This window comes from Pelecanus crispus, chromosome 7 (assembly GCF_030463565.1).
Source record: "Pelecanus crispus isolate bPelCri1 chromosome 7, bPelCri1.pri, whole genome shotgun sequence".
Classification (NCBI taxonomy): Eukaryota; Metazoa; Chordata; class Aves; order Pelecaniformes; family Pelecanidae; genus Pelecanus; species Pelecanus crispus.
Window position 1 is genome coordinate 40,921,146 of NC_134649.1, and position 15,864 is coordinate 40,937,009.

The window sequence follows — 15,864 nt, forward strand, 5'->3', positions numbered from 1 at the left end:
ACCATTCGAATTGAGTAGGCCAACCTTTTAGCTTCCAGCAAAATCACCCAGAAGCAAAAATTAATAACCAGTTAATATTCAAAGATGACTTTGAAAAATGAATTTGAGCTGAGAAAGTGGGATTGGAAAAATACTGCTTCCTGGGAAAAGCTTTCTAAGCAGCTGAGGAGAGAAGTAATGGAACTGATCTTAACTGCAACTGTTAAAGACTCAGGCTTTAAGATAGCACATGGCTGAAAAAGATGACTGCAGTCCATACACTGATTATAGTATGATAAAGGGCACTTAGCAGAGAGGGGAGAGCTTTCCTACTGATGGGTATAAAGGGAGTGTGGAACTTGCATCCTTTCACCTCTCCTCCCAATAATTTCTTAACTAATTCCCTCTGTATAATGTGACTGGTTTGGAAGGTTGGCTGTAGAATACCCACTGAAAGGCAGAATGCATGGCTGCTGCTTTTGCTCAGTGTATGTTGTCCTTTAATAATTGTGAGGAACACTTTCAAATTAGGGCTCAAAATACGTTCTTTTGCTTCTTAACCTCTAAAGAGTGTCATGTAAAACTGTTAAATACAAGCAAACAAACCCAACAACAACAAAACTGCATAAAACCCCTTTAGGAGTAATATGAATGTCCTGGCCAAATTCATCCCTTTTCCACTGGTTGCATTTAGCTGAACTGTGCTGAATTTAGGCCCAGTGACTCAACAGCCCTTTTAAATGTCTTCACTTGCATGAATAGTTGCTGTAATGCTTGGTATGAAACACAAGGGAGCCACTGTCCAATGGATCACTTCTAGCAAGGTTCACGTTGAACTTTGGACTAAAATCAATTTAGATTGTCACCAAGTTCAACCCTGAGATTTTGAGCATCCCCAATGATAAACCTGATTTGTGTTTCAATATAAAGTGCTGGGGGAGTAGATAACTTCTCTCCTGTTAAAAGCTCTGTATGATGTATCATGCGCAGGCTCCACAGTATCTTATAAGTAAGTTTGCAGAATTCTAGTTACAACTGAATTTTGTACTGGGTGAGAGCAATGACTATTATCCTTACCTGCAAGGCCCCTGAGCATGCTCAGTACCCATTTCTAAACCAAGAGGGTTTTTTATAGTTCAGAAATCTGAAGAAGATTGTCCTTTTATTGATAGAAGAGTTCAGTGTTTTGTTTACTTAAAATGATGTCCTTGCCTGTGTATCCTCCAAATAAAGCATTATTGAATTACAGTAGTCTTAAAAGGCTTTTTAAAGTCTGCATTGCTTATTTTCTGACAATTGTTACTCAAATGCATGCTGTGAAATAAGTGGTTAAAATAAATGGCTTTCATGCAACGATTGTTTGTTTAGTTTAAATATCAGGAGAGTTTTTAAAGACAAGAAAATATGATTCTAATGAAAAGATAGGCAATATTTTCAATATACTGGTGCCTACAGATGCTGCAATTATTATTCCCAACTTAAGGAGCACAGTAACTATTTCAAGTGTATCTAGCAGCATAAAGACTAGTTTGTGTGTTCATACAGTAGATCACAGCTGAGTTTCTAAAAAGATACATCTTCAACTTTGAACATCTGGTCATTGACAATGCAATGCAAGTCTATTGTTACTGTACTTCAGAATAACAAAGATGGTAAAGCAGCTCAGCATTGAGGCAAGGTATTTATATGGCATCGTCTCTTGGCTTTCACAGCTTCTCTGGCTGGGCTGCCTACAAAAACAGTTTAGTCATGGCTCATCAGAGAAACCTAGCTTGAGTCTGCTGTGCAGACCAGCATTATTCTGTTTTCTGTATGTGCTCCCCATCTATACCTATCTGATCTTGTGCTGGAATTGCAGGTTCTCTAAAACACAGACTATCTAGGGAAGTAACTCCGTATAGAGTCTTGTTCAGTACAGTCCTGATCGTGACTGGGTCTCTTAGATGATGACAGTATAAATAAGTTACTAATAAATCACGGTGCAGTTTCTAGACATCATACATATAATGAAATATATGTACTGTTGACATAAATCAGTATGTATCCATTGCAGTGAAGCTGTGTCAGGTGAGAGCTTGCTGTACAGGTGTGCTTTGGCACTGAAATGGTATGCAAAAGTTAAACCATTTGGACATAAATTTGAGATAATAGCTCTTCTGTAATGGAAGTATGTATGTTTGCGTTATTGAACTTACATTAATAAGCTGGAAACAAGTGAGGTACTTACTAGTGGAAATCAACATTTAATATCAGTATTACTTGTATTGGCATGCAGTAAAAATAATGCAATGCATGTTGCACTTCACTATCCAGATCAAGTCAAATGAACTTGCCTTTGTCCAGCAATAATGCTAAGATGTATCTTCTGAGAGTTTGTTTCTGTTTTTATTGTTCGTTCCCCCCCCCCCCCCCCCCCCCCCTTCATTTTATAGGAGCAGCTGTCTCAGGTCCTTGATGCCATGTTTGAGAGGAAGGTGAAACCTCAGGAACATGTGATTGACCAAGGTGATGATGGAGACAACTTCTATGTCATTGAGCGGTAAGCAGCCATGCCTTTGAAATGTAGAGTATGTTTCTTCTCAGTTTCTTAGAAATGGCAGGGAATTTTGATCTTTCAATTTTCTCCTTTAGGCTCCCATTGACTTTTGGATCATTGGCTGAGGGGCAATCAAATTTGACAGAGGTGGACATTTCAAACCTGCTGGGTTTTAACACGTTCTGTGTGACTGTGTAAAAACTCAAATACCACTTTCTCTGAGGGAAGGGCTGCAGCATGAGCTTGCCTATGATTTGTTCAGTTTAGCTTTTGTGCCCATCAGCATACGCATAGCTTAAAACCAGCCATATTACATGCTGACTCCAGACCAGGATGTGTTTTTTCTGAAGAAAGGAGGGGGAAAAGCAGCAAAAGAAACAATATGGTAAGGGAAGGGATAGGAGATTATTTTGGGGAAGGAGAATACAGGAAATAAAAATCCATGGTAGCGGCTACCATGGAACAACATGGACTGTCTCCAATTAGTTTTGATCATTGACTTCAGAGAGATCTGTGGTTACTTCGCTTCTGTTGGTCACGTGGTTTGTATTTGCAGAGTTTAAGGTGCCGTTTTGCAATTTCTAGCATCAAGTAAATTCACATGATAGTGGATCATATTTATGTGCAACAGGCATATAATAGCTATGCGTGTGCATGCACATTTTGAGTATCTTTTACTCTTTTGGAAGAAATTCTGGCTAATGTTACTTTTAATCACCGTATTTGAAAAAGAATTAAGGATACAGATTTATTTTCTCCTGTAAAACTGTAATATTGAACAGAATATTACCGACTGAATTACAAACGTCTGTTGGAACACGATCTTAGCAAAGTACTTTTTTGACACACTTATCTTCCTTATCACTAAAATAATGGCACCATTGACATTATATTAAAGGCTTTCAAAGCAGTTCTTCAAGACAGTGTGTTGCCTTTTGAATTGTCATTTATGCTGTGTTTAAGGAATTTGCAAAAGAACTCCTAGGTTAGAAATTGTTCATTTTAAATCACCCTTCATTTTAAGGACATTCCCCTTTCTGATTAGTGGAATTACAGAACGTAAGTCTACCTCAAATATATTGTGACCGTACGCCCGCTCCCCTGTCTTCTACCATACCATCCCATTAGCCTAAACCAGTGCTCCATTTCGACAGTCTCCCTCAACCCTTCTGACTCAGACCAATCCCATGTCTTTGGCTAGATAGGACAAGTTTCTTCTCTTGCCATGTTCACTGGGGAGATCAGGCTGTCCCTGATAAGAGTAAGGTACTGCAGATCAGAACTCATGGGAGCCAGAGCCACCAGCTCTGCAAAGATGAGGTGTATGCAGAACAGTGGTTCCTAATCTTGAGGAAACTTAAACTCAGTTTGGGAGCCTCTCAGAAATGTTAGATACCATCAGCATATTTCACTTTGTTTCTGTGTAAGGCTCTTAACCTGTTGGTTACTAAAAAGCTCTTCCTGCTATGAGTTTTAACCTAAAATAAAGAAGAGAAATGGAACCTTATCTGATTTTCAGGTAAATGTTTTTATGGTCTCTGTTCTACAGATGTAATGCTATTCCACAGTGTTTTTTTCTACCAAGAGATAGTTGGGTTGGAAGATTTCAGGTTTTTAAGTTCTTGTTTTGTTTTACTCTCAAGGTATAATATACCAGTAACATAAATACATTGCCAAAAGTATGTGGCAGAAAGGCTATACAGTGAGGGAAATTAAACTCGGTGTTGTCTAGCAATAGAGCATACCAGCCTTTGCTGTAAACACCAACTCGGCTGCAACTCTTGTCTACTCAGTTATTAGAATTCTACAGTTACGAATTTTCTGTCTCCCTCTCTCCCTTTACAGTCCTCCTCCCTTCCAGTCCTCCTCCACCTCCCACCCCCTCATTTTTTCATGCAAAAGAAGAGCACGATATGGGTGCTTATGGAAAGCTACAGTATTTCCACTTCCCTGCAAGTGCAAATTCAGAGGACTCTGGCTCTTTCAAGGCATCAGTAGGCATGTCTTGTTACTCTAAGATAAGTCATTAATGCCTAAATACCCCTGAGGATTAGTTTCTTCCTGTCTGAATGAATAGTGACTTTGTGTTGCAGATGTAACTCTTTAGCTTCTTGTCTGCATAGAAAAATAGGCTTTCTGGCACAGGCCTTTTTTTTCCAGTGTCTTCTGGTTGTAATACTTCCTCACCAGATCACTTTTGTCTGAGCGTCTTTTAGCAAGTGCAGAGGGACAGCAGGCAGGACAGATGCAACTTGAGGATGCAGCAGTTATTTAGTGCTTACTGCATGGAAGGGAGAGCTAGGACGAATGGGTTGCGTGGCTAAAGATTAGTATGCTCATCACTGCTGAGGAGGCACCTGATGAGTCTCTGCTGATTGAACAGTTGTCAGTCAGGAGGGGCAGCATTGCCCTCTGTTGCCTCTTGGAACAGACTGATCCACAATCTTGCTGAGTTGCCCTCTTCTGCTTTTCTGCTTCTTCCTTGGGGTTTTATATTTTTTCATGTCGGTATTTTTCTTTTGAGTCCTTGAGCTCCTAATGATTACCATCCCAACAATTACACTTCAGTCTGTGTTTTTATTCTTATTATCTTGCAGGGCTTTAGCTCACAGACTGTCTCACAGCTCAGCAACAGTTTTCTCAATAAAGCTGAGTCAAGGTCACCCAGTGGTGCCTCACCAATTTAGTCCTTGGGCCACAGACAGCTGAATGCTTGGCTGAAGGTTGGTGGCTATAGTTATTTGGAGATAAATGGCACTAGTAAGTGACTTTCAGGCTGAGGGATGGGAAGAAGTTTTTGAGTTTACTTAAGGTGCTCACAGATGGCTCTTCTAGATCAAAAAAAAACCTCAGAAGATTGTTGCCTCCAGTGCCTCTCAAAGAATCATTAAGTAGATATTGGACATTACAAGAATTAGTGAAACTTTCCATCAGCACTAATCCTTATTTAGCTTACTGTTAGCGTGCTGTTGGTTTCTTTCTCTCTCTCCTACATGTGAGTAAGCAGTAGAGTGTAAAAAGTGTCTGGTAAGGATGTTATGCAGTCTTCATGCGCCTAGCTTCTTCCTTTAGCTTTCTGGTTGAAAAGAGAAACTGAATTTTTTGGTCTCTGACATGTCTGAATCTGGCCCATCTACTATTGACCAAGTAGCCAAACTTTTCTCTGGGTCTGAAAGGCTTTAATACAGTAGACCCTCAAGTCATTGTGCAAAGCTTCCCCACTTTGATGTATTTTAATTGTTCGTTTGATGCATGTAATGTCCACTTCTGGAATCTCCTACAAATGAAGCTGGCATAAAGCTGTCCCGTAGTACATTTTTTTTTTTCAGATGTAGCAGTGCTTACAGATAACTAACAAACCCAGGGCTGTCCATCAGCAATCCTGAAAGACCCTCTGCTGTTAATACTAGGCAGGTCTCACCAATGAGTCTGTTCCCATACTTGTTTACCATGAGAAGTTCACCTGCCATTTCTGGTGATTCTTTTTTTTTCTTACCTGCCTAATAATGTTCTGGGAGATAATACCATTCCTTCTGACAAAGATCTAAACTCCTGGGGAAAATAATATGCATGTTACGCTGCTTAAAGCCAGTAAGGTGTTCCCTACCTGCTTCTCTCCAGGGCATGATATATTTTGTAAAGTCTGTTACGCTGGTGGCTAGTCCCTGAATGATCTCTGGCACCACAGCCAAGAATTAATCAGGCCTAGCCAAGCTATATTTTTAAAGTATTTTTTTTAAAGCCCCAAGCATAAGACAGTCCTGAGGGTGTTACAGACACTTGTTTGACTTTTAAAGGGCTACCTTTCTGTGCACAGCCTGTTTCTTCACATGCAGTTGCTGTGGTGCAGTTTGGTCCAGATTTGTGTCTTGAGCTTTGACTCGCTGGAGTTTTACCTGCATCTTCATCAGAGTAGTCTTTTGATTCTTAGTAAATTCTGGGATACTGTTCCCTTAACTTCATTATAATGTAGGAAGTATGCCTCTTGGAGAACAGGGCGAGGAGGCCTTTCCAATTTAAACAGGTTACAGCTCCCTATGAACAAAGTTCAAGGAGGCTTCTGGTACTTGTACACTTTCCTCTTGATCTGTTCGGAGATCCTGGTTAGATGTCAGCAGCTTTAGAGAGCTTTCCTGTTTCTAGAAGTGAGCTATAACAACAACAACAACAAGAAGGGAATTAAAAACCTTTTAGCTCGGCCACTTTAATTTGAAGCCAGTGTGACTAGAGTGGAACCCATAATGTTCTGCAACGCTGCTGGAAGTTACTCACCCATACTTCCTAAGCTTGTGCATCCTACTGTGGCACCTCAGCACACAGAGCTTTGTGAGAGTCGAACTGCTTCTTCATGTTTGAACATTGCATGCCGTAACCTGCATTCTTCAGTAGCCATACCTCCATGAAAATGGTGATAAAATTGGTTGGTTCAACTGTCAGAGTGCTCAAGAGTTGCAGCATGGTGTGAAGTTGAATGGAGCGATAAAAGTTTTGGTCATAAGGGAGCTATTAGACCAATACTAGGTGAGAAATGGTTGCCTCTGGAGATCTCTGTGCTACAGTGTAAAGATGTGGCATGTATAACATTCCTGAACTAGCTTTAAATCCTCCAGCTTGAGGATCAATATGTGCTGCTCATAAGAAGACTGGTCAGTTTGCACTGCAAAACTCAGTCAGTATCTTAGGTATGTAAAGAAGGGCCCTTTCTGTGATCTTTGTGCTTCTGCGGCATCACTGTTGTCCATACAAGGGCTGGACAGTTTGAATTTAGCATGGGCATATGCAGATACAAGCTACAGTTGCATCTTGGGGTTATGATATAGACACACCCTTAAGCTGGAGCTCAGGCAAAACCATAGGAGCAGGTGAGTGGTTGGATTGAGTGTACCCCAAAGTTACTGTAGCAATGCTGTCACTGAGAAAATGGGTATAGAGGGATCCCAGTCACTCTAAAGAGGCCTCACTAGGTAACACCCATGCTGTGAAAAGACAAATACCGTTAAAGAATGATGAAACTACCTATCACCGTGGCGAGAACGCTTAACAGCAGCAATGCCAAAATACCATGCAGAGGAAACCAAGTAGATCCTGCCCAGATGTATCAGGAGTGAAATGCTTTATTAAGACAGAATTATTGTGAAAATAACGTAGATAGAAGCAGCTTAGTATCAGGCAATTGGAAAGCTCAGTAAAGCATGTGCTATCTCACCCAGCAATAAGAGGACTATTTGTATAACAGCAAAAAGCTGTTTTTATGATTTGTACTGGAATGTTGTCTAATAAAAGCATCTATTCCATTGTTTTCCAGGGGATTGTATGATATTGTTGTAGCAAAAGACAACCAGTCACGCTGTGTGGGCCGCTATGATAACCATGGCAGTTTTGGGGAACTGGCGTTGATGTACAACACTCCTAGAGCTGCCACCATCGTTGCCACAACAGAAGGAGCCCTTTGGGGACTGGTAAGGAAAAGGAAATTGCGTTCTCATCCATAATACTTTAAACGCTAACTCACCATGTCCGATGCTTCTCTTGATATAGCTCCTTGTGCTAATAGCTGTTCTATCTCTGTTATCTTACCTCCTGGCATAAGAGATCCATTGTGCAAATCTTTATGGCCACCTTTCTAGAACAACTTGTCTGTAAAAACTGTATCGCTAATTTTATCTGTCCCTTTATTATTTTGTATTTGCTGTAATTGTGGCTTTTGTTAGGGGAAAAAACCCTGTTTTTGTTTTCATGCTGCAGAGGACAGTGGAGGCATTAATACACGTATTTTATGGGAGGGGGAAACAGTATCTAAATTATGTTCTTTATTTTCAACTTGCCTTCTTACCATTTTGTTTGCTTTAAGGGGAATGGGAAGGTGTTAAATATCTTCTTGATGATGTCAGTAATTTGAAGAGCTAGGAAAACTGCCCAAAGCTTTGTTTTCCTTCAAAATAAACTGTCATGATGTTTCTGGTTCCTTTGTGTTACCCTGGAAGAGGTTCTCAGGTCAGCATGACCTATGAGATTCCAAGCTAAATAATGGTGTTGCTTTGTCTCTAGCCCAGCAGTGTTTAATGTGAGGCTGTAGACATTAGTTTCCTTTTTTAGTTCTTTTCTCTATACTATTTGGATAGGGTTATTTTCACAGTGCTCTCTTACTCATCTGTGAGGTCTCACATAATAAGTGGATTGTGTGATCAACGAAGCCTTTGAAGCCAAAAGTGTTGTATGCTTTCTGTGTGTGCTGGGCTGCTCAGCAACTATTGCTGGGGGTTGACCATGTGTTGTGACCTTGATTATAGGACTGATAATCTGCTACACACGGCGTGCTTATGCAATCTCAGCACTTGCTGAGAGATCTGACTTCTGACTTCCCTTTTCTTTGTGAGCTGAAAGAAAAGATTTTGGTAAATCAACCAGGGAGTAATGTCAGAATCTAATTTCTTGAACAAGACAGAACAAAGCAGTTACCTACTAACTGAGCTCATTCAGAAGAGGAAGAAGATGAGAAGGTGAATCTTTGTTCCAGTTTGCCTTTGAAAAGAACTGCACAAATTGGGTTAATTTGGGGTTTGTTTTTTTCTGTGATTACATTCACTTGATTAGCAAGGTGTAGTTGAAGGGGGACCTCTTGCTAGTTACCTGTCCTGTGGATATTTTATTAACTAAGGCTGCATTTTCCTGCCTAAGACTTTGGTTATTTATTCCAGTTATTCTGTTGTTGCCGTGTTTTATTGTACTATTTTGTGCCTGATGTAATTTAAACATATTTTTATTAGTCTGCAGAAGTCATTGCTAAAGCTCATGGGTTATCTGCTGTTTAGGAAATGTGGATTATTCCTGCTGCATTGCAGACCTAGGCCAACAAAAGCTTGGAAGGCTCAGGCACAAAGCAGTTACCAAATGTGGGTCTCTTCTGGAGCAGAGAAATGCCCTCAGCCTTTGTTATTGAACATGTCTGGGGAAGACCTCATGATCACACACGCTTCCTCAACTGCTCTGCCTTTTTTGTTCAAATACTGCTGCTTCTCCTCCCTCGCTGATACTCTCAAACACATGAATTCTGATTTTTTTTTAATGCTTTTGCTATTCCCCTGACCATTTCTGTGCCTTTCTGCTTCTCCAAATATGTACATTTGAAGAGACTTCTACCACTGAAGAATTTCTTTAAAAAAAAAACACAAACCAAAAAACCAAAACAGTCCCTCATACTTTATCATCTCTTGTTCTCTTTTGGGTAACAGTAATACCATTCTTCCCTTCATCTTTCACATCCTTCAACTTTTATATTCCACTAGCGTCAGCTGTATCAGTCATTGTTTTACATGTATTTGCAGCCTGCATCCTGTAAAACTGTTCTCTTACTTGAAAATACCTCTTCTCCTCAAAATGTCTCTGCTAAGGTATCAATTGATGTTTTCAGAAAATGAGATTCAGAGGAATGGCTCTCGGGACTTTGGGTGTTTCTGCTAATTTCCAACCTTAATGATTCCTAGTTTTTACTTTCATTAAAAAATAATCCAGCCACCAAGCCAGGAAACGTGAAATTGCTACTCTCCCCTTAATTGGTTTCGGGGTGGACTTGGTAGTGTTAGGTGAATGGTTGGACTGGATGATCGTAAAGGTCTTTTCCAACCTAAACGATTCTATGATTCTGTAATTGTGGTATATGTAAATGTAAAAGATTTTTTTCGGTTTTGGGGGGTACCATTTTCCTAGCCAAATTTCTGCTCCTTTCCTCTGACTTTCTGATTTTTACGCTTAGGGCCTCATGTTGCGTAAGGCAAACTCGGCAGCTCTCACTCCGTTCGTAATTTAGCGTCGATCCGAAGAGAGGCCGTGGGCATTACTGGAAGGCAGACACTAACAAAAATACCTGGTGGGCAGGTGCCTTACCCTTCCCGCTGGGCTCCGCGGCGGCCTGTTTCGGGGGGGGGGGGGGTGTGTGTGGTGTGTGCCGGGAGCGGGGCCCTCCCCGCCGTTTCCGGCGGGAGCAGCCCAGCCTCCCCGGGCGTCAGCCGGGCTCGCAGCGCCGCCCAGCGGCCCGGGAGCCCGCACAGCGCCGGCTGCTGCCGGGGGGGGCGGCACGGGGTGGGTGGGTGGGAAGCTTGCCCGGTGTTTGGGCTTCAAAACCAAACCAAACCGTTTTTCCGTCAGGGAGGTGCTTGTGGTACATGTGGACAGCCGGCGATTAGGAAGTAGGCGTTGCAAAAAGCTGCCTCTCGCGTCCTAGAAGGCGGGGGAGTGAATGGAGCCTGTTGCTGTTTGATGCTCTGTTCCTGATCTCTTGGAAACCAGTGTGAATCTCCAGCTTACTTCTGAAATCTGGGTTAGCCCCAGCCGGCAACTAAGCACCACGCAGCCGCTCGCTCACTCCCCCTACCCTGATGGGATGGGGGAGAGAATCATAGAATCATAGAATGCTTTGGGTTAGAAGGGACCTTGAAAGATCATCGAGAATCGGAGGAATAAGAGTGAGAAAAACTCCTGGGTCGAGATAAGAACAGTTTAATAATTGAAACAAAATAAAGATAGTAATAATAACAATATAATAATACAGTAATAATAATATACAAAGCAAGTGATGCACAATGCAATTGCTCACCACCTGCCGACCGATACCCAGACAGTTCCCGAGCAGCGATCGCGGCTCCCCGGCCAACCCCCCCCAGTTTCTATACTGAGCATGACGCCATATGGTATGGAATAGCCCTTTGGGCAGTGGAGGTCAGCTGTCCTGGCTGTGCCCCCTCCCAGTTTCTTGTGCACCTGGCAGAGCATGGGAAGCTGAAAAGTCCTTGACTAGTGTCAGCACTACTTAGCAACAACTAAAACATCAGTGTGTTACCAACATTCTTCTCATCCTAAATCCAAAACACAGCACTATGCCAGCTACTAGGAAGAAAATTAACTCTACCCCAGCCAAAACCAGGACAGTGAATCAAGTAGAGAAGAATCCAATTCAGACTTAATCCTGCAGTTGCCTTTACAAATAAGGGCTGGAAATTCCAATTTTCAGTGGCTTCAGCAAGAAGACCATAACTTCTTCCTTGTAGGTGGAAACATGAAAGATGTATTAACAAACAGCCAAACAAATCCCAAAAACTCATCCCTGAAAACCAGTATAAGATAGACTAAAAATGGAATTCTTAAATGCTTATCTGAGAAGGACCAGGTCTTACAGCTCCCTCTTTTTCAATTTGGTATTGCAACAAGTACTCTCACAAGAGCTGTTACGATCACCATTGCGATGGATATGGTATCATTTTAACAGCTGGCTTCTCAAACCCAGTGTTTGTTGCAAATACTAGTTCATGTTCATCAGTTCTTTAAACAGACAGCATTTTAGTCAAGAGGAATAATGTAATTCTCTGCTGTTTCTTGCAGGATCGCGTGACATTCAGAAGAATTATATTGAAAAACAACGCAAAGAAGAGGAAGACGTATGAATTATTTATTGAGTCTGTGCCCCTTCTTAAATCCTTGGAGGTAAAGCCTCTAAGAGACATCTGCATCAAATTTGTGCATTAGCATTAGCTCCATAGTCAGTGTTTCTGCTATATCAGAAATCTGTGTCATTTTTGCTTAGAACGAAATTTTAAGAGCTGCTTTGGTATCATGTTTACTGTACAACTTAATTCGCATTGTTGAAGTTGTACACTGTTTTTTTCATATCCTTTGTTCACAGTAAGCCATTTGCTGGTTTTTATCTCTTGTCTGTGTAAAGATTTAAAAAAATGACAAAATAAATAGGTCAGAGAACAGATATTAAAGTGCAAATTGGAACTTAGGGCTCTGGTTCCCTTTGAGGATGTAATATTAAAGTAATGATACAATCACTGGGATATTTGGCCTTTATCAGCCATGAATGATTTTAAATTTGAGGCAAAGATGTGGGCTGTAGTAGGTCTTGCTTTAAACTTAACTGATATTCAGGAGGTAAACTAAGAATAGGCTAAAGGGAATCACTGCTACCTGGGAACAAAATGAGCAGGCAGATGTCATGTTTATGTGTGTGGTGCATGACTTTAGGAACAATCTGTAAATTGTCACTTCTAAGCTATCAATTCAGCCTCTATCTTCAGAGGGCTTTTGGAGCCATACCAAACTGCTTTGACATTAGTATGTGTCTGTCTTTGCTGTACACCATAACTTAGCTTCTCTTTGTTTTCTCATCATAAGAATATTTTTCAGCATTAATCTTTAGTATTTGAGAAAAGCTTTTAATCCCTTTGAGAGAAAATTACAAAATTGCAAAGTATCATTAGGTGTGAATAGCAACCTGTAATATATATTATTTTGGACATATGTTGGTAGCTGTGGAATGGGTAAATTGCACACCACCTTCTCCCTCAGTGCCTGGCTTAAACTAGTTCCATCAATGTGACTTTTTTTGAGCACAAAAATGACTCATAAATATTTAAAGTTACAGAAAAATAACTCATTAGCACTGGATGGCTTTTTGCATGACACACTGCAGTTGAATCGTGTGTGGATCAGGATTAAGTTTCTCAAACACAGGCTAGATTGAGGTGCATTTGTGGAACAAATGGATTACAACTGAATCATCTGTTGAGATATTCATTTTAACTGTAGGATTTGCTTCCTTTCTTAATATGTTTTTTACACTGCTCTGAACCAATAAAATTGTTCTGTGGTGTTCTAGATGGGCAGTGGTGTACACTGGAGATAAATTTAACTGTTCTTTCTCCCTTCCTGTTTATGAAGACTCAGGCATGTCTCATTGCACATCAGATTAGTACCTCTTGCCCTTGCTGCTGGGCATCCTGTTGCAGTGCCTGCTTACAATTTAGAGCCGGTATCCTTTTCATATCCCCTTCCTCTCTCCAGTCTAGGAATGAGTTCTGGGACACAAAACTCCCCACATATTCAGTATATGGTGATTAAAATATTTTGAAAATGTGTTGCTGGTGTTTTTCATTGGCGTTTGTTCTTAGAAAGTTTATGATGTTTTTCTGACTGTTTTCTTCAAATTTCAACTGAATCTTAGAGGAAGTGATTTTTTTTTTTTTCCTTAGGTCTAAACCAGCCAGATTAGTTATTTGTTAACATTGGGGGTAAGAAAAGCGCATGAATGGGACACTAGACAATTTTCTTTCCCTACTGATTATGGTAGTCTTGAAAGCTGTGGTGCAGTATGACAATGTCATTGTAGGGGCTGTATTTTTCAGTACCCAGATGCAGTGTGTTTGCCTGTCTAGTGAATGCCTCTTCATTTCAGGGCTACAAAGTTTACCAGAGGTGTACTATAATAGATGATTATGTTTAATTTTCCTTTTCGTTCCAGGCATCAGAGCGAATGAAGATAGTGGATGTTATAGGGGAGAAAGTGTATCAAGATGGGGAACGTATCATTTCTCAGGTACTTGCAATCTAAATTTCTCTTTGTCATTCTCCTTTCTCTGCTTCTTTTTTTCCTGTTTGGAATTGACTTATAGAGTCCTATTACTTGGACCAACTTGGCATCACTTATTCTTTTAATACTTCCAATTTATTTAACCACTTCTTGAATGTTTGGGGAACAGCCAGTATGTCTTTTACTACAAATTTATTTTACAACTTTAGCTTCTGGGTTTTTCTTCTCTCATCTGTTTGTTTTTTTATAAATGGTCTTTGCAAGGTGTCAAGAGGAGTATGTCTTAAGAAGCTGAAATTAAATGTCTGTCTATGTAATTTTCCATGAAAACCTCCAGCTAGACTTTTTATAGGCACCTCTGACCAAATTAAACCAGGAGTCACAAGCATGTAGTAAAGACACCTCTAATTCCTAGGTTTGACTAAACAAAAACAAACAACTCAACAGGAGTATGATTTGGATGAAACTAGATGAAGTCACTGGCAATATTTTACTAGTTGGACCCAACTCAGTTAACTGTTCTAAGAAACTATCAGAGTTAATTAAAACCACTGTTTTCCCTGATACTCTTAAAAAGAATATTTCAGTGGTGGAGTAGTCTAGCTTCAATCAACAGCCTTTGGTTGTTGATATATATTTTGTCTGCTGTAATAGATCAAGGCCAGAGCGGTGGAATATGAAGCTGGACAAACTCAAGCTAAAGCTGTGAGGTTTTTTTGGCTGTGACACAAACAACTTTTTGGAGCACTGTTACTGATGAAACACTGGAATTTTGCATCACGTTTAGCTAGGGGTTGCTTTGTTGCAAAAGTGCTCTAGTTCAAGTAGAAGTTAATGCAAGAAAGTCCTTGGCTTACCTGAAATTGCAGGCTTTTGATCACAACTGTCATCTTGTTTTATAAACAGAATATGACTCCTTGATAATGTCTTGAAGAATTAATCTTAATTGCCTTGAATGTCAGATAACTCTGAATGCAGGAAACCTTAGTCTGCTGATAACCAAATACTGCCAAATTACTTCTCTCCAAAAATACCCTCAATTTTCTAAGTTAAATCTTGTTGCTTAAGATCCTGAGAAAACCGAACTCTCAGCAAAATCAAAGTTTATAAATCAGTTTCAAAACTGGGAACCCATGCAATCAGTGATCCAATTACGCAGTTGGTTTTAATCTTTTGTAATAACTGAATTAAGGACAAGGATGTAATTACCCTTAAAAGGAGGATTAATAGTCTGGGTAAGTCTGGGTGATGGTAATGCACTGCTAAAGATGATGAAATTTTATGCTTGTAAAAGATGTGATAGCTCTTGCATTACAGCAGTTGCATTAATACCATGAACCCCTTTTCTCTCATGGATAATTTTGCATTTTAATGATCTTTCTGGAATTTGACCCTTCAGTTAAGGGCAGTGTGCTTTAAAGCACTTGAAAATTCTTAGTGCCTGCTGATGTTACGAAGATGTCTCCCACTCAGTTTATTTTCATTCTTTTAAAAAAATAAGTACTTTCTCAGTACTTACTCTTTCAGAAGTGTGCTAAGTGTATTAGTTCATGTTGTGGTAGCTGGCAACAGTGAATGAAAAGCTTTGTGCTGGGTGGTTTATGACCATCCCCTGGAAGCTTAGCTAAGGGCCTGATTTCTTCTGTAACTCCATCTTTAAATCTTGCATTGTCTTCTCCCAGCCCATGTTTCATACTCAAGTCATAACCATCTCTCTCCATCCTTCCCATCACGTTCACAGTCTCCTTGCCCACTTGACTTAGTCAGATTTGTCACTCTCCTCACATTGTTTCACAGGTTTTTTTGCTGAGCCGCTCCCATTCCCTTATCAATTCCTTATCCAGCCTCTGTCTCCATGAAGCCTTTAGTCCCTTTGCTTCTGATTCATAGCAGGAGGCATGTGCTGGCTCTCTACTCTGACTTCCAGTCCTATACCAAGTATAGAGAGTGAAAGTCCTCTTTGCCACAGCTAAAACTTTCAAAA

At 40.4% G+C, this 15,864-nt stretch overlaps 1 protein-coding gene across 4 annotated transcripts in view; it reads left to right on the plus strand.

Annotated features, from left to right (window-relative positions):
• The window catches only part of PRKAR2A (protein kinase cAMP-dependent type II regulatory subunit alpha), a 67,368-nt gene that overhangs the window by 48,845 nt on the left and 2,659 nt on the right, over positions 1-15,864 (plus strand). For all 4 annotated transcript variants that reach the window (XM_075713868.1, XM_075713869.1, XM_075713870.1 and 1 more), the window contains 4 exons: positions 2,412-2,518; positions 7,821-7,974; positions 11,891-11,992; positions 13,812-13,886. In XM_075713868.1, coding sequence (XP_075569983.1) covers positions 2,412-2,518; positions 7,821-7,974; positions 11,891-11,992; positions 13,812-13,886 — 438 coding nt within the window. The remainder of the gene's footprint in view (positions 1-2,411; positions 2,519-7,820; positions 7,975-11,890; positions 11,993-13,811; positions 13,887-15,864) is intronic.